The sequence below is a fragment of the Colobus angolensis genome, unplaced genomic scaffold (genome assembly GCF_000951035.1).
Source record: "Colobus angolensis palliatus isolate OR3802 unplaced genomic scaffold, Cang.pa_1.0 Scaffold7, whole genome shotgun sequence".
In the NCBI taxonomy this organism is placed as follows: Eukaryota; Metazoa; Chordata; class Mammalia; order Primates; family Cercopithecidae; genus Colobus; species Colobus angolensis.
This window is the reverse complement of record NW_012120709.1, coordinates 24,217,902-24,244,392: the sequence shown is the minus strand read 5'-3', so window position 1 is coordinate 24,244,392 and position 26,491 is coordinate 24,217,902. Positions and strand designations below refer to the sequence as shown.

The 26,491-nt window shown below is 48.9% G+C and overlaps 1 protein-coding gene across 1 annotated transcript in view; it reads left to right on the top strand.

Moving 5' to 3' along the window:
• Positions 1 to 26,491, top strand: part of DSCAML1 (Down syndrome cell adhesion molecule like 1) — a 370,444-nt gene that overhangs the window by 11,949 nt on the left and 332,004 nt on the right. Inside the window, exons 2-3 of the mRNA XM_011927034.1 lie at positions 4,622 to 4,939; positions 8,420 to 8,566. Coding sequence (XP_011782424.1) covers positions 4,622 to 4,939; positions 8,420 to 8,566 — 465 coding nt within the window. The remainder of the gene's footprint in view (positions 1 to 4,621; positions 4,940 to 8,419; positions 8,567 to 26,491) is intronic.

Here is a 26,491-nt window from a genome sequence, read left to right as displayed (position 1 = left end):
ATAGCTCTTGGCTAAATCAGTGCTTTCAGCTGGCCTCACGCATGGCCAGGTGCTATTGTTTAACCTCCTCTCCTGTTCCCCGTCTCCTTTATAAGCTCCTGGAAGGTGGAGCAATTCTCCTTGATGCCTCCCACCGTACCTGGGATACTGTGGTGCAGCACGGCTGGTGCTTGGTAAATATCCCCTGAGGCGATGAACGTCTTCTCTGGTCCCTGGATCAGAAATGACTGGGGAAGGAGGACACTGAAGGGTGCAGGAGTCAGCTGAGAGGAAGTAGCATTTGGAGAGGGCTTGGAATTCTGCAAGGCTGCAGGGTGGAGCTGTGCCCTTTCATCCCTGCAGTAATCTTAGGTACGTACCCTCGACCCCTCAGGGAGAGTGAACAATCCCCATCTCATATTAGAACGTCCTCATGGGGAATCAAGAACTGCCCCATTCCATTCCACCCTCTAGGCAGCTCTGGGAGGCAGCTAAGATGGTGCAATCACATCCTGCCCTTTTGTAAAGGAGGCTCAGGAGGGCTAAGTGGCTTGCCTGAGGTCACACAGCAGGTGAGGTGTGAATCCCCAGAGGGGAGGTAGTTCTGTCAGACTTCAAGGCAGGGGTCTGGGTCCCCTCTGGGAGCTTGCTGCGGCTTTGTCACCGCTCTGAAGATTCAAATAAGTCTGAGAAGGTGGGGAAGCCCCTGCTGTAGAGGCCACACCAGACTCCATGAGGCCAGAGTGAGGACATCAGGCTCCTACTACTCCCGCTTCTTTCCCTTGAGTTCTGAACACACCCATTGCTTCTGTGGCCACTTACCCGCTGCCCATATGCCCAGCCTTCAATGTGGCACATAGCAGAGATTTGAGGTATTTACTGGTCTCTTGCCTCAGTTTCCTCTTTATGTATTTGCTCACTCCCTTCTCTTGGCAGGTAGGGCCAGGTTAAATTAATGCTTATTTAAGGGTTTCTGCATTCTGAGCTGACAGGTGCCTTGTGATGGTAAAATATGAACCCAATGTAAGTGCAAAATGCTATTGTTTTACACCTGAGGGTGATGTTTCATAATGGCAATGCACTGTCAGAGCCGTACGCAGAAATGAATGGTGTGTCTAATCCTCCCTTGCTCCCCCAGACTCAGAAGACAGAAGCTCACATCCCAGGGTGGGAGAAATATGAGGCTCCTTGCCTTTTGCTATAAATCTGCCTTTTCATCAGTCCTGACAGGTGGCTGGACAATCCCAGTCAATTCATCAATTAAATCTACCCATTTGTAGTTGCTGGGAACCTTGTGTCCTTGGCTTCGGCAAGATCCGAGGCCCAGGAGTGCAGGAAGGCTGCTGTCATTGTGGTTGATGCTCCTGGAGGGAGCAGAAGGGGCCTGGGACAGTGGCCGTCTCAGGAGGCAGGGAGAGTGGAATGGATTTCCAGCCACTGAGGAGGAGAGTGGGATGTGTGTTTGGAATACAGTTGGGGTGGAGGAAGGGTTGGGGAAAGTACCCAGCCTGAAAAACCATATTCTGTGGTTTGATTTGTCTTCCATGGAGTTTCTGCGGTAGAGCGGGAGGTACATCCCCCAGCTCTGAGGCAAGGCAAAACTGGGTTCTAGCCTCAGCTCTGGCATTTGCACATTGTATCACTTTGGGGAAGTTAGTGAACTTCTCAGAGTCCTAATTTCCTTATCAGTAAAATGGAAATAATAACAATAACACCCCCTAGGGAATTATGAAGATTAAATATAATATCTGCATAATATAAATACAGTATCTAGAATGGACCTGGCACAGAGCCTGCCCTGTAGTTAACAATGAAGTCAGTGGTGGCTATTATTATTGCTGGAGGTATTATCGTTACAGAGGGCTACATCATACTTAGCCTTAAGAATTTACTTACCTTCTCACATGAATCAGTTCCTGAATTCCTCCTTGTCAGGGATTCTCTCGGCTTCCTAAGTCCATTTACAGGCACCATGTAGAGTCTTTCTGTAATGTGACGGATTTTTGGCTCCCAAATCCATGAAGCTGCCAGGGTAAGAGTGCCTGATTAACTAGGTTTCTCAGGAGGCACCCAGGACCCCCAAGCAATGTCCCTGTTCCCAAAAGCAAGGTATTGTCTGAAATACCCAGAATCCAACAGAAATCGCTCCCAGGAAGGAGTGTGCATGTCGTGTATGTGCATGTATGTGTGTGTGCACCTGTGTGTTCTTGGCCAGCTGAAAATGGAAGTTGGTGGCCAAGTTGTGTCTGAGGGAGGTGAAAGTCCCCTCTTTATTATTGCAGTGGTTATACTGTGGTCATACATCACAGAATGGTTAAGACAGTGACTGTAGGGTCAGATTGCCCAAGTCTGTGTCCCAGTGCCCTCACTCACTGGTTCTGTGGTCTTGGGTAAGTTGCTTTGATCTCTCAGTGCCTTAGTTTCCTCATCTGTACACTGGGATACTAATAGTACCTATGTTTTAGTGTTGTTGGGATAATTAAAAGAAGTCATATAAGTAAAGTCCCTACCAACAGTGCCTGGCACATAGAAGATGCTTAACAAATATTTGCTGAATGGATGTCAGTAAGGAAGGCTTTCAGAAAGTGAGAAGAATCTTGGAAGTGGGACCTGCTAAGTGTGTATTCTAAGAGAAACCTCCCGAGCCTCAGTTTGCTGCCTGCTGAAATGGCATGATTTCATGCTCTTGGGGAACACTCTAGCCGTAGCAAGTCGGTCATGCTTCCAGAGCTTCTAAGTGTCCTGTGCAGAGCAGAGTTGCTCGGCCACCAATTTTGTGACTGTCACAAGAGTAGGCAGCATGAGAAGGAGAATGGCAAGGCCATGTGGCTCCCTTCTCCAAGAAAGTGCCTTTCAGCTACTATGAGTGCAGTGCCTGGTGGGGACAGCAAATGCATTTGCTGCTAAGAGGATGCTCCTGACACCGCAGCAAGAAGCCCACGAATGTGTTTTCCAGCACGTCTGCTAATGGCTTCATCACAGCTTTTTATGAGACGATGTGAATTGCTCTGACCAATGAGGCTTAATGGCTTTCCTCAACGAGCTGCCTGGTATATTCTCCCCGGAGGCTCGGCTCAGAGTTAAGCCAAGAATATTAATATGGCCGGATGTGGGCCCTCCCCCATCCTATAAAGTTGTGGAAATTGAGGTCAAGTTGGGTCCCCTGCAACGTTCTTTAAACAAGCAGCGGAGTGGTTTGTTTGCTCGTTGATCTTCCTGGTGGAGAGGGAGTGGTTTCCAGCTAGAGACCTGGGACCCTGCCCTCTCTTCCTCTGGGTTGGTGTCCACTTGCTAGGCAGTGGATTTCTTAAAGGGGCAGGCTCCTCAAGAGGAAGCGGGGCACCCCTTGATTCCAACATTCAGGGCTACTGGGATAAGAGCAGGAAATATCTAGGCCTGATGCTGGGATGAGAGGAACAGATGGCCAGTCCTCCCAGTCAGGTGGCCCTGCCACTGCCAGCTGTAATCATAAGAACATTCTCCCATGTGGTTGAGGGTTGGAATGGCACCATGTCAGAGATGGAAGGGGGTCTTTGCAGTCTTGCCCATCCTCTCCCTCCACTTTCCAAGTGAAGGAGCAGATGATCCGAGTGAGGAAGGGAATTGCACAGTCACATGGTGTCAGGGCTGGGTTTAGAAGCTGGGTCTTTTGGCCCTAGTCTAGATCTTATCCACCCACTCTTCTGCTGGCCCTCATTCAGTCCTCTGTGGCAACACATTTCTCAAATTGGCTATCAGGGTCTCCTGCACTCTTCAATCTTCCATTCCAGGCGAGCATCCCGGCTCCTGTAGCCATTTATCTCAGAGCATGGTCTTGAGACCTTTTGCAACTTTCATCTGTGGGACGGTAGAAAGAGCACTATAACTCTCTTTAGGAGCAATGGGGTCACATTTTAGTTCTGTAACCTAACTAACTGTGTGATTCTGAACAAATTCCAAAAATCCTGGAGTTTTCTTTTTTTCTTTTTCTCTTTTCTTTCTTTCTTTCTTTTTTTTTTTTTTGAGACAGAGTCTTGCTCTGTTGCCCAGGCTGGAGTGCAGTGGCACGATCTCTGCTCACTGCAACCCCTGACTCCCGGGTTCAAGCGATTATCCTGCCTCATGCTCTCGAGTAGCTGGAACTACAAGCACGCACGCACGGCTAATTTTTTTTTTTTTTTTTGAGACAGAGTCTTGCTCTGTTGCCCAGGCTGGAGTGCAGTGGCATGATCTCTGCTCATTGCAACCCCCGACTCCCGGGTTCAAGCGATTATCCTGCCTCATGCTCTCGAGTAGCTGGAACTACAAGCACGCACGCACGGCTAATTTTTGTATTTGTAGTAGAAATGGAGTCTCATCATGTTGGCCAGGCTGGTCTTGAACTCCTAACCTCAGATGATCCTCCCGCCTTGGCCTCCCAAAGTGCTGGAATTACAGGCATGAGCCGCCGCACCTGAAGGCTGGGGTTTTCTATGGATCAGGAACTGTCTCTGATTCACCTTTGCCAGTGCCTGCTATATAGTCAGTGCCCAATAGGTGCTTACTGAATGACTGATGCTTGAAGGTCAGGTGAATGAGTGCAGCCTGTCGCAAGCCTCCGTGGCTTGTGTGGGTATTGTTAGAGCCCATGCTAACCAAGTCTCTCCCCTTGCCTCTCCTGCAGCCCGCCCTGAAGATGTCGGCACCAGCCTCTACTTTGTAAATGACTCCTTGCAGCAGGTGACCTTTTCCAGCTCCGTGGGGGTGGTGGTGCCCTGCCCGGCCGCGGGCTCCCCCAGCGCGGCCCTTCGATGGTACCTGGCCACGGGGGACGACATCTACGACGTGCCGCACATCCGGCACGTCCACGCCAACGGGACGCTGCAGCTCTACCCCTTCTCCCCCTCCGCCTTCAATAGCTTTATCCACGACAATGACTACTTCTGCACCGCGGAGAACGCTGCCGGCAAGATCCGCAGCCCCAACATCCGCGTCAAAGCAGGTAAGGGACAAGACGCCTGCTGCCCCAGTGGCACACGAGAAGGCTGTGCCGTCATTCTGAGGGTATGTGTGCAACGTGCTCGGGGCGGGGGGGCTTGCAAGAAGTCATTCACCCAAGAACAGTTTTGTTGTTCACTTTTGAATCTTAGTTTACCACTTGCTGTGTGTCCATAGGCATAAGAGACTCTTTCTCTTTCTCTCTCTCTTTTTCTCTTTCTTCTTTCCTCTTTCTTTCTTTCTCTCTTTCTCTCTCTTTCTTTCTCTTTCTCTTTCTCTCTCTCTCTCTTTTTGAAACAGAGCCTCACTCTGTCGCCCAGACTGGAGTGCAGTGGCGAGGAGACACCTTCCTAAGCTTCAGTTTTCTCGTCTGCAAAGTGGATGCAACTACCTACCTCTGTATCACCACACATGATGGTTAAATGAGATGGTGCTCATTTAAATGAGGTGCTCACTTCAGCCCTTGACTTATAGAAAATCCACAGTGAGGTTTTCTTGAAGCCTTTTATTGAAAAATAATACATAAAGAAAAGTGCACACATTATAAGTATGTAGCTTGATGAAATTTTACAAAGTTCAACTAACACTCAGATCAAGAAATACAACATCAGGACCTTTGAAGCCTTCCTCAAGCTTCTTTTCCCACACTATTCCCCTAAGAGCCACCACTATCCTGATTTCTAACAATATAGATATTTTGCTTATTTATGAACTTTATACAAATGGAGTCCAATGGTATGTATTGTCTAGACCTTTTGCTCACCATTCTGCTTATGGGATTTACCCTTACTGCCGTGTGTGGTAGGAGGTTGGCTGGTCTCACTGCCGTCTAGTGTGCCATCATGCAGCTAGAACACACTTTCTTTGTCCATTCTACTGCTGAGGGGATGTCTGACGATAACATATCTCATGAGAAAAGGCATTTTGGTAAAATTCATAATGAAATACTTTTAGCAGTGAAGGATTTTGGTCTTTGGAAGAGTAGATGGAGGGAAGGAAGTAGGGTTTCTCAGGTGGTCTACTTTAAGAAAAAAGAAAGTCTCATTTATCTGGATTAGGTCAGGAGGCCAAGGGGGACAGCTTAGATCAGCCATTCTTCACTAGGACATCAGGGTACACTGGCGTGTCATAATCAGTGGCAAGGTGGGTCTCGGATCATTATAAAGCACTGAAGTTTTGGGAATGGTTTTCTACTTAGAAGAGCTTTTCAACTTAGAGACCCAGCCCACTGCAATGGTGCCAGGCCTAGGTCATGCCATCTTTTCCAGGGACTGTATTGGGCCAACCAAGGAGAGTGGTTCTGGGAAAGGCCTCACAACCAGCATGTGGTGACAGACCCTCTCTGACTTTTTGGAGTCCTTTTGCCTTAGGGACACCTCTCATAAGAGCAAGGTTTAAAGTAGCTGGGAACGGGAGTGTGTAGGGGTGAGGTGGGGTGAGAGCTCTGCCTTATTCTATCGGATGGTTTGGGGCTAGACCATGAGCTCTTAGAACACAGAGATTTGCTCAGGGTTTCTCCCTGGGCTCCCCATGGACTCTTTTTAGGAGCAAGTCCTTTGCACTGCTCAACCCCAATGCAACACCAAGTGCTGGACTAGGAGCCCTGAGGCCTGGATTTGGAGCCCAGCTCTGGCCTCCACAGCGTGGAGGATTGGGTTAAGGGGAAGGGACCGTGTTTCCTGTCATCTCCCCCTCATTGGGTTAGGATGCAGTTTTCATAGTAAGTGTAAAAATGTGTTTTTACAAATGAAGAGATTAAGACAAAGAGAAGTTAAGTCACTTGTCCAAGGGTACACAGCCAGTTAATCACAGACGTGCAGCTGTCATGAAAAGTGACATTATCAAAGTGCTTTCCTTGTGCTGGGCCTTTCATATGCTGCTCTTATGGTGATTTCCTTTTACAAATGAAGAAACTGAGGCTCCAGAAGGTTAACCAGCCCTTGTCCAGGATCACACGGCTGGCCAGTGGAGGAGGCAGGGCCCACTTGTTAGATGCCATTAACCATAAACCTCTGCTGACTCCCTGGGACATCACGGGTGGCGTGCACTGCAGCCCGCCCTTTCCACTCCGCCACCCTGCCTCCCTCCAAGGTCCATTCCCCTTGTTCTCCTCTGTGCTCTCCCATATCTGGAGTCAGGGCCCTGCCCAAACCCATGGAAGGGCTGGACCACAGATCCACACAGCCACCAGTGCCTCTCCTCTCTTCTCTTTCTTCCACCTCAACTACATCTCCTCCTCATCATAGCCACAACTTGGAGAAGGGGAAAGAATAAAGGCCGAGGGAGGGCCAGGGAGAGCCAGGCTGACTGGAAACACAATCAATTAAGAGACTCTTGATGATGCCAGAGGGGCTGCAGGTGCACAGTCAGGGGGTGGGGATGGGCTGCCAGGGCCCTAAGTGTCACCTTGGCAACCATCGCAGGGAGGGGAGGAGGGCACGCTGCCCAGGTGCCTGCTGAGGGACAAGGTCGGGAGGCAGCAGGGCTCTGGATGTTCCAGCTTTACTTGGCAGAGAAGGGCGTGGAAGGATGAAGTGAGGCCTGGGAGAGGCCAAACAGGGGAGGACAAGGCAGAGGCAGAAGCCTGGGTCCCATTCCTAGGGCTGGGTCTGCCTGCCTGTAGGGCCCAGACACATACAGTGGCTGCAGGTGGCAGTGCCCCAGAAGCCAGCTGAGGCAGGAGGTGGGCACTGTGGAGGAAGGGATGGTTCTGAAAGCAGGGGCAAGGTTGGGGGTCAGGGAGGGGTGCTCTAGAGGCTGCAGCCAGGGTCAGAAGCGGGGAGAAAGCGGCAAGGATGCTCTGTTTTGGAGAATCTTGGAGACTGTGTCCATGTCTCTGGAGTTCTGTGTGCTCAGAGACAGTCACAGTCCCAAACATTCTCTCCCTTTGTCCTTGTAAGTTCAGGATCTGAACTACATTTCCCAGCCTGCCTTTCACGTTGAAGAAGCCCAAAACTCAGTTGTTGGAGCCTGTGTCACAGGTTTTGTTTGGGTGCATTATGGTCACTGTGTCCAAAATAATTGCCACCCTGGGTCTAACAATAATTCAGGAAATCTGGTTTGGTTTTCTTGCGGGAATTCTAGCGTATTTCCATATTACCTGCACATCCCTTTGGTGAATATAACATTGCAGGGCTTAGGTGCTGCCCTCAAGGCTTTTAAAATCTAATATGATTTGCTAATACCGAAATGGGAGAGGTTGGAATTTGGATGGATGGTCTTGCAGAGGGAGGCCAGATATTTTTGAGGGAGAAGAGGCTGCCCAGTAGGATGGGGAGAAGGTTGATGGAGAAGGAGTTGCCCAGACAAGAACAAGCTCATGGCAGGGGCTTCTGGGCTGGCTAAGAGGGAGCGGGGAAGGAAGAGGTGAAGAAGGTGAGGCTGAAGGAGCAGAGGGAATTGAGCTGACTCTCTGTTCCTTTCTGGGGACCCTCACCACATCCTTGTGACACTCTTCTCTTCCCTACTGCCAATCTCTCTGCAGTTTTCAGGGAACCCTACACCGTCCGGGTGGAGGATCAAAGGTCAATGCGTGGCAACGTGGCCGTCTTCAAGTGCCTCATCCCCTCTTCAGTGCAGGAATACGTTAGCGTTGTGTCTTGGGAGAAAGACACAGTCTCCATCATCCCAGGTAAGAAGCGTCCTGGGGCTGTGGCAGACGGGTGCTCGCTTTCTGGGGACTGAGTAAAGTAGAGATGCCTGAGCTGGTTGTTGAGTTCAACAAGATCTTGAGATTGGTCTTGGGGAGTGATTTGTTATTGTTCTGGTGATGCTTTGGCAAAAAAAAAAAAAAAAAAAAAAAGTGTCTTTGGTCTTGGTCTGGCACGTCTCTGTGTGGGGTGTTGAAGACCCACACGCTGGTGGTCTTGACCGGGTGTGTGAGGGTGCCATCAGACACCGAGTGCAGTGGAAGCCCCATCCTTTCTGACTGCTGGGGTTTTGCTTGACCCAGTCCTGAGGCAAGGCTGGAAGCACCTTACCTGCGAAAGGTGGCAAGGGGACGAGGGATGAGAAGAGGATTCGTGGTCTGTGTTCCTGCGTTGTGTGACTAAAACAGTGAGCACTGCCTCCCTGGAGGACCTGACTTCAGGAAGCATGTGTATGGGGACTTTCCTTCTTTCCTTCTTGCATGAGTTGGCTAAAGACTCCATCGGAATTCTAGCTGGCCTCGCTTTGAGGCTGATGTTGGGAGATGGGGTTCATACCATGTTGTGGGTTCATCTCATTACAGCTGCTGTGATTGCGAGTCCCTCATTATTGGCTCCTTTTACCTCTGTGGGGTTGTGTCTCCCACAGGAAAACAGGTATGGAAGCCCCAAGAGAGGACCTCAGGTCCTTAAAATACCTCTAGGCCTCCATTTACAAAACTGTGGGATTTTTCCATCACCAATTTCTTCATCTCTGCACATTGCCGGGGTTCTGCTGCGTTTTCTTCCTTTCTCTACCAAGGACCTTTGTTTCCCTTGGAAAATTGGAGCAACTTGACCAGGTGATCTCTGAGTGCCCTTTGAGCATTAAGGTCCCATAACTGATTGTATGGAACGATTCTTGTTCCTCAGGGTTGATGGTTTAGTTGGGGAAGATAGGACTTCTATTCATGGAACCTTTAAAGCAGGGGTTCTTAAGTTTGCTACCCATTTAAATCCCCGAGGAGCTTCTTTAGAAACACCAGTGCTGGCCGGGCACGATGGTTCGTGCCTGTAATCCCAGTACTTTGGGAGGCTGACGGGGGGCAGATCATCTGAGGTCAGAAGATCAAGACCATCCTGGCTAACACAGGGAAACCCCCTCTCTACTAAAAATACAAAAAATTAGCTGGGCGAGGTGGCGGGCGCCTGTAGTCCCAGCTACTCAGGAGGCTGAGGCAGGAGAATGGCATGAACCCAGGAGGTGGAGCTTGCAGTGAGCCGAGATCGCACCACTGCACTTCAGCCTGGGCGACAGAGCAAGACTCCATCTCGGAAAAAAAAAAAAAAGAAACACCAATGCTTAGCCTCAAATCAACTAAATCAGACTCTCCCAGGAGTAGAGCCTGGGCATCAGCCTTTTCAATGCTCGCTAGGTTGTTCTGATGTGTACCTAGGACAAGAACTATGCTCTGGTGTGTTGACAGCTAATGCAGCAGGAGACTTTCTTTGAGACATTAATTTGCCTTTTACGCTCAGTACTTTTTACTTCTCTCAGTTCCAAGCAGATGGCCAGGCCATTATATCTCTAGACTTCAGAGCTGGTAGCAGGATGGGAATTCGAAGCTCCTGGAAGACAGCTGCTCCTCCTGTCTTTTGTAAAACCATAGGCTAATAGCAAAGGTTAGGAAGGGTGTTTTGTCTGGGGAGGAGAGCCTCTGAGGGCAAGGAGCAAAGAGGAGATGAAAGGATGCCAGGGTTGGGGACCGTGTGGAAGGCTGCTCCCTGGACGCAGCCAGAAGAAGCGGTTGAACCCCGCAGGGGTGGCTGTGTGGGGCCCTGCAGGGTCCGGGACTGAGGCCAGGGTTCTTGTGTTCAAATGAGTCACAAGGTGCACAGCCCAAGAGCCAAAGCAGTCATTCAGGCAGGGACCATGGGCTGGTGAGGACCAGAGGTACCCCGGACCTTGGCATACCCTGGGAGAAGCCCCAGTAATGTTGGGGACAATCTCCTGCCTGTCTAGTAGAGTCAGATTTAAGGTGATTTAAAGAACATAAAGAAATGTGGTGTTCCTTATATACTTAAGTTTATGGACTAAGCATTATATCCATTTGTAATGATAATTTTTGCATTACAATTTGGGGGGTGCTTACTATATCCCAGGTACAGGGCTCAGAAACTTCCATACAGGATCTCTTTTGATCATCACAAAAAGTCCATAAATGTGTTTTCCCCTCTCCACTTTACAGAAGAAGAAACTGAGGCTCAGAGAGGCAAAATACCTTCTGAATCACACTGAGCAGAGGGTGGGGCTGGAACCAGAGTCTTTTTTTTTAACCTGTGTGTTTAACCCCACACAGACATGCTTCCCCCACCGTATAAATGTATTCAGTAAAGTGTTACTCTAGCTACAGTGGAGGCTTTAAATGTGTGCTGTAGGCAGTGAGGGCTTTGACTTTAGGAAGGGGGACAAATTGATGTAGGGACGACTTCATGGAATCAAGTGCAGTGTGGTGATTAAGAGCCTAGAATCTAGGACCAGACTACCCACATTTAATACTCACTCCATTGCTTACTAGCTAGGCGAGTCGTTTACTCCCTCTGTTTCCCCACCTGTAAAATGGACTCATAGGGTTCAAGTAAGAATTAAATGAATCAATACATGAATAATGTCAAGAACACTGCCGGACACTTGCTGAGCACAGGTTATAGCGATTATTAGGTGGAAGAGAGCATTGGCGCTGGCTGTTTGCTGCGGTGGTGTGTGTTTCTGGTATGGAGTGGTGTCTGTGTTCCCCACATGACTGCAGTTCCTATGGGCCAGCACTGCATCGTTCTCATCCACACATTCCCACTTCTGCACTCAGGGTAAATAAAAGCTCACTAAATGATCAGTGAGTAGATGAATGGGTGGCTGGAAGAATTCTGGAGGAATCTGGGGAATGGCATGGACAGAGGCATGGAATAAGGACAGCAGGCTAGGCGTGGGGTGGGGAGAAGACCAGATCAGATAGGAGAGAAGGAAGGTTAACTGGTTCCTGTGCTTAGGACCTGGAGGCAGGGAGCTTCCCCCAGGCGGCCCTTGTAGTTGGTGCTTCAGGGCTGTCTTTGATGTCAGGACTGGGCTGGTGGCCCCAAAGGGCATAATTATCAGGGAAGTGGCCTTGATGCTAATCTGCGGGGCTGTGTTAAGCTTTGGTTTTGCAGAACCCCTTTCTTTAGTTTGGCCTTGGAGAATTTTCTTCTCCTGCCCAGCCCTCCAGCCCTATCCATAATCCTTCTAGATCATTCTACAGCTACATGTTAGATCCGGGGCCAGTCTTCCCCAAGCACAGAAATCCAACTAGCATGATCATGGAGGACTCCATGAGAACCAGAGAGAGTGGAGTTTTGTCTTGTCCAGGCTCTGTAGGTGAGGGGACCAGAACTCGGGCATACATGCCACATGCTTTAATTTTGGCAAAGGCAAGTAGTTTGATTTTTTATAAAAATAGGGTTTTTTTCCACTAACCATATTTACACTATGCCCAGTATGTGTGCTATGTGTGTGTGTGTGCATTTTGAGGTGGGGAGGCTGGATGGCACTTCTCATGGTAGGGGAAGATTACATGGCAAGTTGCCCTGAAGGTTAATGGAGGATGGAGGAGCCAGGGATACTTCCCTCTGATGCTTCAGGATCAGCTTCCGGAGCCAGAGGAACTGTGTTGACTTTGATTTCTGGATCTACAGGGCTGGGCTCAGCTTCTCCACAAACCGCAAGTCCGGGAGGAGATGAAACACAGAAGGAGGGGCAGGGAGACTGGTGTAGGCCCATCAGAGCCCCAGGAGGCATCCCCTTGGGGATGCAGGTACCCTGGGAGGAGGGGGCCCTCATGTGGTTGCACCCCCCTGTGGATGGGAGCTGGCTGTCCCACGCCTCTTTCTGAGGGAGTCTGGGAAGAATTGAAGGCTTGGGACCAAAACAAGCTCCAGGAATTGGGTGTTTACTCACAGGTTAGCCTTCCTGGCTATCTCTGGCTATCCTGAAGCTGGCAAAGGAAACTCTCACCAGCTTTTTGGCTGTGCTTTGCCCAGGGCAGTAACAGGCTGGAGAAATAGCTCAAAGTGCTACCCTTTAGCCACCTACTATACCCGCCTCCACTCCCTCAAGCAGGTCATCTTTCCATCCCGTTGTTTAAAGACGTGTGTATAAAGCACAGAGCCTCTCACTTTGTGTCTGGCAGACTCCCACCCTTGCTTCTCTCTCCAGGGATTTGGTCCTGGTGTGAACTGGCTCTCCAAGGCTGGCAGGGTTGGGGTAAGAGGGCCAAGGGCTGTGCACAAACATAAATTAAAATTAAGGCCTCCAGTGAAGCTGAGATGTGGTTTAATTTCCCATCTGCATGATCACCATTACAATACATGTTATTGGATATAAAGATAAATCCGGCCCTGTTCCTAATAGCTTTTAATTTCCACCAGACCTGATTATATCAATGCGGGCCCCTTATGGGAGTTTCCCAGCATGCTCTTCCCCAGCATCCTGACTGGCTGTCTCGGCCCCAGCGGGGAGTTTGGGACACTGCTCAGATGCGGGCCAGATGTATCTGCTGCTGCTCAGGAAGACAAGCCTACATCAGCTCCCTTGTCCATGCAAATGGGAATACTGAGTTGTCACCGTGCCTTGGCCGGCGGAAAGTGTGCTGAGGACACTGTTTGTTGTGAGTAGGGAGACACAGGGGCAAGGAGGCATCTGGCCAGAGGGGTCCTGTGACATGAGAAAGGGTCTCCTAGTGTCGTATAAGGATTCCTATCAGGCAGTGCTTCCTCCCAGGAGCCCGCCTTTGGCCAAGAGAGCAAAGGAAACCACCAGCCTCCCTAGAATAATGAACTCCAGAGTTCCAGGGTGCCAAGTGGGTTTTCAAAGCTCTCATTCGATTCAGCGATCTCTTCTGCCTGGGGTACAGTGGACCCCTCCTCTCTGTTGATGCCCTGCCCCTCTTTTGTCCCTTACACTTTTGTCCCTTACTCTTCCACGAGGCCAGACATAGGCCTGCCAGGCAGACAGTACACTACCCTGGTTTCGTTCCCGGAGCACTGCCTTCATTCTGTCTTGCGTCCTAGTCTGTTATTTCTGTCTGCAGCAGGAGGGTGTACGACTGTATCTTTTTCATCTTTTTATCCCCAGAACCAGCACAGCACTGTCACAGAGGAATAATAATAATAATAATAACAAGATTAATGATAATACCTGTCATGTATGGAGACCTCTTTTGGGTTAGGCATTTTACATATATTATCTCTAATCCTCATAATAACCCTTTAAGAGAGATACTGTTTTTATGTTCTGTTTTTGTTTTTATTTCCTCATTTAATAAATGAGAATGTTGAGGTCCAGAGCAGTTAAGCACGTTACCCAAGGCCACAGCTAATAAGAGATGTGGCCTGGATGTGAGCTGGTCTTCCACGTTCCTCTACTTCCCGCCGCCTCTCTGGAGCAGGCTCAGAATCATTAGGAGTCAGGTGTCCTTAGGTTTCAGCGTAGGAGGAGGGCCCGTCTCTGTCTCCTGCACTTGCCTGGGAACAGAAACCTATCACCAACCCTTGTGCTGACCTCTGGCTGTGTGTGCAGTGACCAGAGGTTTGGGCTCCTCTGAAGGGCAACAGATCTCCAGCTTAAAAACCAGTGAACAAAACAGCCATCCTAACAAGAAGGCTTTGTTGGGTTCTGGCTCTGTTTTTGGCCCCGTGGGAGACACAAAGACTGTCCTAAACTGGGAATTTAGGATTCGGCTCATGTTGTCGGCTCTGATGGACAGGGATGGATCATCTCAATACAACAAACAAATGTGATCTTGGTTTGGCTTTGGAATGCAGATTCAATTTATTAATTACATTTTGCTCAGGCTGACATGAGGGTCACTTCTTTGGCTCCCACAAATCTACACCAATTTGAATGGGAGATAGGCACAGAGAGAGGAGGTGGTGCCAGTGCTGGAAACCAGTTTGGGCCACATGTAGGCTGTGAACATGTGGAATCACAGACTGTGAGAGCTGGAAAGTGCCGTGGAGACTGTGTCATTCAGCCTCTGCATTTATGCATAAAGAAACCCAAGTCCAGACCAACGCTCTCCCCTGCCATCTTCTCTCCTGTCTCCTGCTCTCTCTCAGGGCACATGATTTTAACTACTCATGGGCACCTTTGTATTTCACTACAGATACCAGATATTTTTCCTCCTTTGTCTGTCTGAAGCCTACGCATCTTTCAAAGTCTGGTTCAAATGCTACTTTTTCCATGATGTCTTTCCTCGATTTCTGCTAAGAATGGATTTAAAAGTCACCCAGATTAACCCACTCCAAGGGGCTCCTTTTCTGAACTCCCTCCAAACTTTATCGGTTCCTTGCTCAAGACACTAATCGTACTTTGTCCTGTAATTTTTTTAAAAAGTCTGTGTTATCTCCATTACAGGAATGTATAATCATCAGGGGCAGGCTTCATATTTTATTCAGACCTCTCTTCTCTCCAGTGATTAATGGGGATGACAAAATGACAGTCTCTCCCCTACTGAACTGTCCTGTGGCATGGAGGACACCGGGAGACCTGCCTAAGGTCCCGTAGCAAATCGGTGGCATTACCAGGGTCTCAGCTTGGTGGTCCTTCACCTCCATAATGCCGAGTTGCTTCTGTGGGTTCCTCTTGTGATTCTCTGCTGTTCGGGTATAGAATTGGAGACCTAAGCTCTCAACTACTTACGAGTCTGGAGAAAAGCGGCTGGGATTGTCACCCTGCACTAGTGGGAAATAGACGATAGATCTGAGGCAATTCAACAAAAGGTGCTTGGACCCCTGCTGGGTGCCAGGCACAGTGCCAGGCCTTGCAGAGGAGTCCAGGTTGGCCATGATCTGTTCCTTTCCTGGCTTCTGTCTGGGGACTATAGTGTCTTCCCCCAAAGAGGAGGATACCACAGGAACATTCTTTCTGTTGATGGCCACGCAGTAAGGCATGCTGAAGGAGACGGGGCTCGAGTCAGGCCCTGGAGTCTGTGACCAGGTCAAGAGGGCAGAGAGAGCACTTTGGATGGAGGTGACAGTGCAGGCAAGTGGGCAATGAAAGGGTGGGGTGATCTGGGAACATGGCTGGAGGGTAAGAAGAAGTGGTGAGCAACCTGAGAGGTCACTGGGCCGTTTAACTCATGAAGGTACTGCCTAGTTCTAGGGAAAAAGAATAAGGGACAACGTGATAATAATGAGTGATATTTATTGAACGCTTACTAAGTTGCCAGGCTCTGTTCTAAGCATTTGACATATGTAGCTTGCTTCACCTTCTCAGCAATCTAAAGAGAAGGGGACTTTTATTCCCCCATTTTGCAGATGGGCAAGCAGAGGTACAAGAATGCTAAGTAAATTGCTTAAAGTTAGTAAGTGGTGGAGCCACAACTTAAACTTATGTATTCAGACTCCATCATCTGTGCTCCTAAGGGCTGCACTAAATTGTCTCCCACAGAATTCACATATATATAACATTTTATATATATATGAGACGGAGTCTCGCTCTGTCACCCAGGCTGGAGTGCAGTGGCGCAATCTCCGCTCACTGCAAGCTCCGCCTCCCGGTTCACGCCATTCTCCTGCTTCAGCCTCCCGAGTAGCTGGGACTACAGGCGCCCGCCGCCACGTTCGGCTAATTTTTTGTGTTTTTAGTAGAGACGGGGTTTCACCGTGTTAGCCAGGATGGTTTCCATCTCTTGACCTCGTGATCCGTCTGCCCTGGCCTCCCAAAGTGCTGGGATTACAGGCGTAAGCCACTGCGCCTGGCATATATATATATATATATATATATATTTTTTTTTGAGATGGAAGCTTGTTCTGTCACCCAGGTGATCTTGGTTCACTGCAACCTCCGCCCCCCAGGTTCAAGTGATTCTCTTGTCTCAGCCTCCTGAGTAGCTGGGATTACAGGCACACCACCGTGCCCGCCTAATTTTTGTATTTTTAGCAGAGACAGGGTTTCACCATATTTTAAAACTCCTGCAAACCAACAAGAAAAAGACAATGCGACAGAAAGTTGGAGAACAGTTATGAGCAAACAATTCACAAAAGATATAGTGGGATGTGGTGGAAAGAAGACAGGCTGTGGAGTCTGCTAGTCTTAATTGATGACCTTGCAAGTTACTTCCAAAGCCTCAGTTTAATCATCTATAAAATGGGAATGATAAAACCTATTGCACATAGAATCCTTGAAATAAAAATTGGGACTCAGAGGAGACTCAAATTCCTAAATGGGAAAGGAGTCACCTAAATGCATCAAAGAAATTGCCCATCTAGCTTCATGCAGTTGTGCAACCTTAGACCTCACCCCATCTTCTCCATTGTCTGGCATCATCACCCACCACCTGTGCTACCTCTTTTGGGTGCTGAGCTAGAGGTGGTAAGCTAGGGGCTGTAGCCACCCAAAGGGGTGATGGTCCTAGAGTCACAGATGGAGAGTGAATCCCCCTAAATATGATCTTGAGAAAGCTACAAAGGACTATGCATGATGGATCAACCACCATCATGTTTTTATCTCAAAAATTCCATGATATTAACTGAATAGAATGACAGAAACAAAGTGCCTAGGATGTAGTATTAATCTCTGGATTCACTAGCACCTTGCAGGGTACCTGATAAACATTTTCTGTTGAGGGAAGGGATGGAGGTGCGGTTTGGTACCGACATAGTAAAGATCAGCTCCACAAACTGCAGGGTGTCTAATTTGCTCCAAGTGCTCAAGCCCTGGTTCAATACAAACTATTGTCTCTCAAACGATACAGTTTATAAAGTGCTTTCAGATGATGTCACTTGCTTGTCACAGTAGCCCCCATTACCTTGCCCATTTTATAGGTGTGGACACAGAGGCAGTGTGGCTTAGTGACTTGTGCAGGCAGAAGAGGAGTGAGAGGGGAGGCAATAGACGTGTATGAGTCCATAAGTGTATGTAGGGCCCCACAGGAGGCACCTGCGTGTAATCTCATTTAATCATGCTTGGAACCCTCGGAGGGAAACATGCTACCCCCATTCTTAGATGTAAAGAAAATGAGATTCAGAGAGGCCGAGTGATTTGCTCCAGGTCACACAGCTTCCAAGTGGCAAGGCCTGGGTATGGACCAGAGCTTCTGTCCCCAAAGTCCAAGCTTCTTCCTTGTAACAGTGACTCCAGGCAGAGCGCTGTCCTAGGAACTCCCAGCAATTACTGTCTCCCTCATCAAGGCAGTTAGAGAGCGGAAAAGGCAGCTGGTCCTTAATTTGGCTGTTGTTTGTTTATTGTTTGCTTCAGTGAGAAAGGAAGCCTCGGACTCAGACATATTGTATTCTTCCTTCAAGTGTGGAGAAAATCCTACCTGCCAAAGCTGTTAAGCACGTGTTGCAGGTTAGTGATTACAAGAAAGCACTGGGAGGCAGCAATGGGATTCTCTCCCTAAACTGAAATGATACTCATAGTGGCAAGAATCGGTAGGAAAATAAGTGATCAGTTACTGAGCTCATCTGTGATAAGTGTTTTTCTCCATCATTTTATTTAAGCTTCACAGGTGCCCTATGTAGTCAGTATTATTATTATTCCCATTTTGCAGATGTGGGGCCTGAGGCACAGAGAGTCACAGAGGTCAGCCTTCCCAAGGCCATACCCTGAGGAAATGAGAAGGCAGAATCTGAGCCCAGGGCAGTGTGATTTCAGCTCTTAGAGATAGCTTGGGCCACTTCTCCATCTGTGCCCTGCAGCCGGCATCTCCTTCAGTTTGTATGGTGCTCTCTGGTTTATAAAGCCTGTTCACCAGCATCATCTTATGAATCCTCCCAAACACATCTGCGGGAGACACAGGTTTAACAGACTCATTTAACAGACAAGGCAATCAAGGCTTGGGGGCACTGAGGGACCTGCCCAAGGTCACACAGCCAGGGAGGGGCACACCAGAACTCTGGTTTTGATGCCTATGCCCCAGGAGCTCTCAAAGCACCCCCTCCCAGAGAGCATGCCCGCAGCTCCCTAGAACTCCTTCCAATATCCCAGCAGGCGGGCTGCTCTGCGCTTGCACGCCAGTTGGTTGGTTCCAGAACCATCAGCCGCACTCCTCAGTCAAGCAGAAATGTCTCGTGTTCACAGGTGCCTCTGGCGGCGTGTGCATGTGTCATGTTTTGCTTTTCCATTTAGTTCATGGCAGGCGCTGCATTTCCAGAGCACCCCCTGGGTGAATTTCAGCAGATTTAAGACAATTGCAGGAAAACGCTGTGCCCTGGGATCACACCGTGGCGGTGGACACAGAGCAAGTAGCATTGTTTGGTTAAGTTGGCACCTCTGACAGTTACCCTGAAATCAGAGCGGAATTCTTTATAGAAGGTTATCCTACACATAAATCATCATTAGACTACCTCATTTTTGTTTAATGCCTACCTAACTGTGCTGTAGTCTAAAAATGTGTGTTTAGTGAAGTCAAGGGTTGCAGGGAAATTATAGGGTTTTCAAAAACCCATTTGCTTTGCTGGTGTTCACATCAGAATCAATCTTGCCTTTAGTTCTCAATCTCATCACAAACATGCAGTCTTGCTTGCCGAATTCTGGCATTTAATGTAGGGTAGCATTTATTCAGAAGAAGCCAATGGTGCTTACAGAATGGTAGAGCTATGTATAGATGGCACTTCCTGCCAAGCCTGTGATTTTGAACTCTGTTGTGTATCAATGAGAGCCAGAGCTGGTGGAGATGGTGCTATGGTTCTGTGCGGAGGCCTGTGCTGGGTAACAGTGGGCGGGGTGGTCTGCGTCCGCAATGCAACAAGCCTCAATATGTGCGAGCACATAGTAGGCACCCAGACAATGTTTGTCGAATGCTTAGAGGACGGTTTAGCCGGGAAGGTGACTAATCCTTTAGATTAAGTTGTAAATGGGATGGATGAGAATGAAGGGGCGTGTGCGGCTGTACCTGTTTCTGTGGCTGCTGGAAAAAAGCCACCATTTGCTCCTGTTCTGCTCTGAAGAAGCAGGGCTTGCTTGGAATCTCTTCTGTGATGAAGTGAAGCTGTTTAGAGGAGCAAAATCCTGTGGGCTCTGGCCTCAGAGGGACCTGGGTTCCAGCACTGACCCTGCTCCTAACTTGCCTTCTGACCCTGGCCAAGGTCTTAACCTTTCTGAGCTGCACATTTTTCAGTTGTGAGGATTCAAAATCAGGTACTTTTATTTTCTGTATAGAGAAAATACTTTTTCCATGTATATAATGTATTTTTCTATATAGGTCTGTTTTCTATACACAGTTTCTCTATGCGGAGGTTTTCAGGTTTTCCTAGGGCTAGACAGACGCATGGCCACAAGCTGCCCCGGCCTTAGTCGTCTTTGCTGTGTAGCCTGGGAGGTCTCTGTGAGGAGTGAGACCATCGGTGTGAGCATTTAGGAGAGCAGACACCGCTGCCCTGACACAGAGGGTCACAGGCTCATGCGGCCTTCAGGGCTAAGGGCCTGAGGGCAGGATGTGGAGGATCCTAACCCTCATGATGGGGCAGAGAGGCAGGGACACCCTTAGTGTTACCCCCTAAGGCCAAAGCCCAACGCTCCCATTATGCTCTTTGCTTTTGTGGGCCTGGTGTCTTGCTGTGTGCAGAAGCCTCTGGAATTTAAATACAAGTCTCTGTAGCTGCCAAGCTCGACTTTCAGAGTGGAATTCCAAGCCGGTTGGAGCCAGGCACAGACCTTCCCATCCCAGTATGGAGGGCAGGAGGGGCCCTGGGCCTGGACAAAGGCCTCTAAGGTTGAGGTGTTTCCTCTCTTCACCTCCAGCTCAGAGCAGTTTGGGGCTCAAAGTATGTCTGAATACCCAAGCCATTAGGGCGACAGGATCTGCCAGAATCCTGAAGACACCACCGAGAGGCAGACAACTGAATGGGAGCAGGGCCTGTGGAAGTGGGTGGCCGTGAAGGTGGCCGTGGGTGTGGGTGGAGTCTGGGGCTCTGCCAGGTGTGGAGTGAGCTTCATCCTATGTGAGAGTCTGGGGGCTTCTCTGAGACTTTGTAACAAAAGAATCCCTTCTAAGAGCGCGTGGCTGGGGTCCCTCTTCACCGCCCCTCATAGTGGGACACAGAAAGGGAAAAGACTTGCATTGAGAATGTTCCAGAACCTGCGGCTACTGCTCAGGCCTAGGAAAGCCATTTTGCAAAGCCTGATGGAACATGGTTGTACCCTAGGACCTGCGCCCAGGAAGGGATACAAAACCACAGCTTCTGGTTCCGTCAGCCTGTAGCTGTGCCAGCCATAGCTGTGCCAGCCATGTCTGACGTCGATGTCATCCCCTAATCTATCTAAACGCCTATGTTGGCATAAGCAACAATCCGTTGATTGAATTTTTAGTTCATTATTTAATTTAGCAAATGTTTTTTGAGTGCTTCCTGTGTGCATGATGGGTGCTGTGTTATGTAGACAGTGATTCCCAGGGGTCTCTGCTTGAGGATCTCAAGGGATTTGGAGAAATTCCTCTTCCCACGCACCAAAGAAACTAATTTTAATTAAAATATATATGCGTGCATGCGTATAAATAGCATGCATGATGTACTTTGTACATATTGAATAGGTACATATATGTATTCACATACTCATGCACACACGGATCTTTTTTTACCCATGGAAAGGGGAAAGAGACTTACCTGTGTAGACCCCAGCAGTGCCCCAGAGCAGGGACCTAAGAGAGATGTCTTGGTGTTTTGAATTTTAGGGACAGCCTTGGATGAACCACTGTTTCATGAGCCTGTTAGGCATACGAAGGGTGGGCAGAGGTATGGAAACATTTGGGGGCACCGTGCCAGCCTTCAGGGTCTAATAAGCAAGATGAGTATGGGACACAAGTGACCCCAACGCAAGGCAACAACACAACACACAAGAGTGTGATGAGGGTGCAGGAGAGCAATCAAGTTCTTGGGGGACTGAGAGGTGGGGGACACCCATCTTTTGTGATTAGAGAAGATGCCTTATAGGAAATGGCCCCTCCTCCTGGGTCCTGGAGAAGGGGTCTGTTTTGGCAGGCTGAGCTCCTGCAGGGGAGCAATGTTCTAGATCTGCCAGCTCTCAGCTTTAGAGTCGCCTGGGGAGCTTACGAAAACCACCAGTGTCTAGCCCTGACCCCAGGACAATTAGATCAGGATCTTTGGCAGTGAAACCCAGGCATCTGCATTTGTTAAAGCTCCCTGTGTGATCCCAGTGGGCAGCTGGGGTCTGGGTGAGGGAGGCTGTGCCAGTGAACTCCTGGAGAGCTGAGAACAATGGGCTGCTCTTGGGGAAAAGCAGCCTGGCCGGGCTCAGGATGCATCACAGGTGGGATATAACTGATGTTGTGTGAGTTGTATGTAATCAAAGGGCAATGGGGAGCCAGTGAAAATTTTGAGTGGGGCATGGTTTGGAAGGAATTTTAGGGGTTGGTCTTCAGTAATCAAGGATGTTTCCAGAAAAGTGGGGGGTCATCCCTGGCTTCAGCCTCCTGGAGTCCGTGTCTGCCCTTGAATTTCCCAGGATTTATCACTGGGTATCCTTCAGGGGGATGGGCCCAGAGCTGCCTCTATCACATACCCCACACTCCCGTCTTACTCCTGTGCTCCTCCTCAGGCTGCTGGTCCTAAACCCGGGCACCGGCAAGGTGAATGTGGGAGCTCACCAGAGAGGTCTGTGGGAAGAAGGACCCCACATGGCATACCCAGAGTTTAAGCAATGTGGGGATCTAAGGCAAACTAAATAGTCTCTCACTTTTTATAAAATAATAGTCAAATTTGTATCGTGCTTTTATGTTTACAGCACAGTTTCATACATATTAAATTATTATTATTATTGTTATTTGAGATAGAGTCTCATTTTGTTGCCCAGGCTGGAGTGCAGTGGCATGATCTCGGCTCACTGCAACCTCCAACTCCTGGGTTCAAACGATTCTCCTGCCTCAGCCTCCAGAGCAGCCGGGGTTACAGGCACCTGCCACCACACCTGACTAATTTTTGTAATTTTAGTAGAGTTGGGGTTTCACCATCTTGGCCAGTCTGGTCTCAAACTCCTGACCTCAAGTGATCCTCCCACCTCCGCCTCCCAAAGTGCTGGGATTACAGGCATGAGCCACTGGGTCTGGCCCATATATATGTAAAATTTGATTCTTGTCATGATTCCGTGTAGCATGGAAACAATTACCTCCATTTATAGATGAGCAAACAAAGGCCAGAGGCAATGGCTTTACCTCTGCAATTCTTTCCAGACTCAGGAAAGGAAAATAAAACTTACTGACAGCAGGAAGCAGGCACCAGGGGCAGCATTTATTCGGCTTCTGGACTATGGACCAGACATGATGCCAGGCACTGTCACAGACGTAACCTCACATTTTAAAGACAGAGTGTTTTATCTGTTTCCTCATGGTCTATAGCCCATGATGAATGGGAAAACACTTGGCCTGACCAGCAGACCAGAACCAGATAAATAAAACAATCACTCCATGTCTGCTTTATGAACTTATCTTGTCAGGGCCATTTGAGTTGTTGGATCTCATTTTGTACTTGTGACAGGTGGTGTCATCACTATGTTCAGATGAGGAAACTGGGGGTCCGAGAAATGTCTTGCCCAAGGCCAAGTAGCAGAGTGCAAGTGGGAGATGAGATCCTGCCGCGTGGAGTGAGTCGAAGCTGTACTGGTTGTTGTGTGGAGTGTGCAGGGATAATAAAACACAGCACTTGCCATGTGCCAGGCATTGTATGAATAGCTTGATAAAACTGACTCTTTTAGTCTTCCCAGTATCATTATAAGGTGGGTGGAATTATCATCCCCACTTTTTTGTGTTTTCTCTTTTATAGATAGGATCTGGCTCCATCACCCAGGCTGGAGCGCAGTGGTGTAGTCTCAGCTCACTGCAGCCTCCATCTCCCATGCTCAAGTGATCCTCCTGCCTCAGCATCCCAAGTAGCTGGGACTATAGGCACACACCACCACACTCAGCTAATTTTTAAATTTTTTGTAGAGACAGGATCTCACAATGTTGCCCAGGCTGTTCTTGAACTCCTTGGCTACAGTGATCCTCCTACCTCAGCCTTCCAAAGTGCTGAGATTATTGGCATGAGCCACCATGCCCAGCCATCATTACCATTGTACAGATGAAAAAAAAAAAAAAGAAGAACAGAGAGGTGCAGTAAATTGTCCAAGATCACATAGCAGTAAGAATAAAGTGGGGATTCAATCCAAACCATGTGGTATCAGAGCCCACTATCTGTCTCTAGGCCATCACATCTGGGGCTCCTGGTTCTTGGTTCCAGGGTCTTCCACTGGACTGAACTCTCTGTAGGAGGAGGAAGGGAAGAACACAAAAGACAGGTCTCAGTCTGGGGGCCAGGTGTCCAGAGCTTGAGACCCTGGTCTGAGCATGTCCAGGTGTGAGGCCTCCTCTGGGGGCCAGGTGTTCATGTGTGAGGCCTCCTCTGGAAGCTGAGTCCAGGTTTGACACCTCCTCTGGGGGCTGGGTGTCCAAGTGTGAGACCTCATCTGGAAGGTGAGTCTAGGTGTGAGACCTCCTCTGGAGGCTGAGTGTTCAGATGTGAGGCCTCATCTGAAAGATGAGTTGAGGTGTGAGGCCTCCAGTGGGGGCCTGGGTGTCAAGGTGTGAGGCCTCCTCGGTGGGCTGTGTGTCCAGGTGTGAAGCTTCATTTTATTGAATGAGCGTCCAGATACGAGACCCCCCTGTAGAGGCCAAGTATCCAGATGTGACCTCTTTCTGCCCCTCTCTCCTTTAGATCATTTTCCTAACAGTCTCCGGTTATTCTAGAGTGTGATAGGGATAGGGCTAGAAAAATGGGAAAGGGCATGGTGTTTCTACTTCCGGCTCTGTCCCTAAATAGTGTTAAGACCTCTTTCTGGATGTCAGTTTCCTCGTCTGTAAGTGAAGGGGCTAGAATAGATGATCCCTTAGGTCCCTTCCAGATTGGTCCAGTTTAACAAACTGTACTGAGCCCATGTGCCCTCCATTACTCTGGGCACTCGGCTCTAGTGACAGGTCTATGCCTTTCAGGGGAGAGATAGAAGAAAGAGCTCCAAAATTTAAATTCCTTAAAGAAACTCACACATGTGCACAAAGAGACATGGACAGGATTAGTCATCGTGGCCATGTTTGTGATAGCAAAAAATCGGAAGCCAATATTGATACATTAAATATGTTATAGTCACACAATGAAATACTATGCTGCAGGGGAAATGCATGAACCAGAGCTTTACAAATCAGTGTGGACACGTCGGTTGAAGAGAAAAAAGCAAATTGCAGAAGGATGCCATACATTATCGTACCATTTGTACAAAGTTTGAAAACATGCAAAACAGTCCTCTGTATTGTTTCTGGATGCATACATATGTAGCAAAAGTATAAAAACATGCATGGAAATGATAAACACCATATTCAGGATAGCGCTTACCTCTGAGGAGGAGGCGATGGGCTGCTGGAGGGAAATACAACTGTTTTCAGAATGTCTTCTTTCTTAAAATGTTTCTTCTAAAAACAATCTGAAGAAAATATGCCAAAAGAACCATGGGTCTCTTTCCATTATTTTTATGCTTTTCTGTATGCATGATATGTTTCATTAGAAAACAAACCATTTCAACACCATGTGCAAAGTTCTAGGAGGGTGGAGGTGGGCTTCACATCCCACTGTGATAATCGAGGGCTGGAGGACTGGGAGTGCAGAGAGAGGAGTTGTTGGTGAAAGCGAGGTCTGGGGGCTGATTCTGGAGGGCGATTGTTGATGGAGATGGGAGGGGTCAGGTGCTCAGCAATGCCCCCAGTGCCCTATTTATTTCCTGCCCCCTGTTCCAGGGCCACCTTGGGCAGGGCTTGGTGCTCTCAATTGTTGTAAAATAACAATTAAAAGTGGCATAAATACAGGAGGAGAAGAAATGTATGTGCCTCGGGATCCTGTTGTAATCTGTTTCCCAGTTTAATGAGGGCCTGGAGACTCAGCATGAGGCCACTGAAAATTAAGAATACTGGGAGTATTTATGGGGCCACGAGGCCTTCTTTTTCCGCTGCTCCCTGTAGCTGGGGGTGCAGAAGTGATCCCACAGCCCTCTGTCCTCCCATCCAGAGGGGGAGTCAGTAAGTATCTGCAGCCTGTAAACAAGAGAGTGGGCCCGTGGGGCAGGCAAAAGCGATTTGGGGATGGGTGGCCTCGAGAGACCCGGATGATCACCCCCGTGGAGAAGCCTACTCCCAACCTCAGCTCACATTACAAGAGAAAGTTGGGAGTCGAGGTCATAGTGAACAGGGAAACCTGAGAGAGAAAGGTGATCCCCTGCTTGCCTTCCAGCCCTGGGGATGAGGCCCCCCTTCAGGGTCTGGAGAACAGAGGGTGTCCTGGGCAGAGGGCGGGGCAAAGTCACCAGCTGCTGCCTTCTTGCTTTGGCTCTTAAAAGCACCTAGGTTTATTCCAGTGTACCCTGAAACAATGATCTCCCCTGTCCTGCCCCTCCTCTATTTCCCCCTCCCTCTTACACATCCAGGTTCACAGGTGGCACATGCAGGTGGTAGAATTGGTTTGTCAGGGCTACAGGGGGCCTTGGAAATCACGGAGCCTAATACCCTGGGTATTTCTTACAGACAACACTCATAGCCCTGATGGGACCAGGGACCCAGGTCTCAAGAAGCATCCTGCTACAGGGTGAGGAAGTCTGTCTCATTCTCAACAGGGTGGATTTGTATTGGGGTCCTCTAAGGTCTGGAAGTATCGCCAGAGTTTACAAAGAGGACAGAATTAGTTAATGTGCATATCAGTGTGTGTGTTTGCAAGATGGAGTTGCTACCTTTTTTATCATGGGTAGGCGTGTAACAGACAAGCTCCTGAAAAGCGATCTATCAAGTCTCCTTCTCGATGGAGGAGTACTGTTTGTAGGGAACCCTTGAGGTGATTTTGGCAAGCAAACGCATAGTTGGGGATGT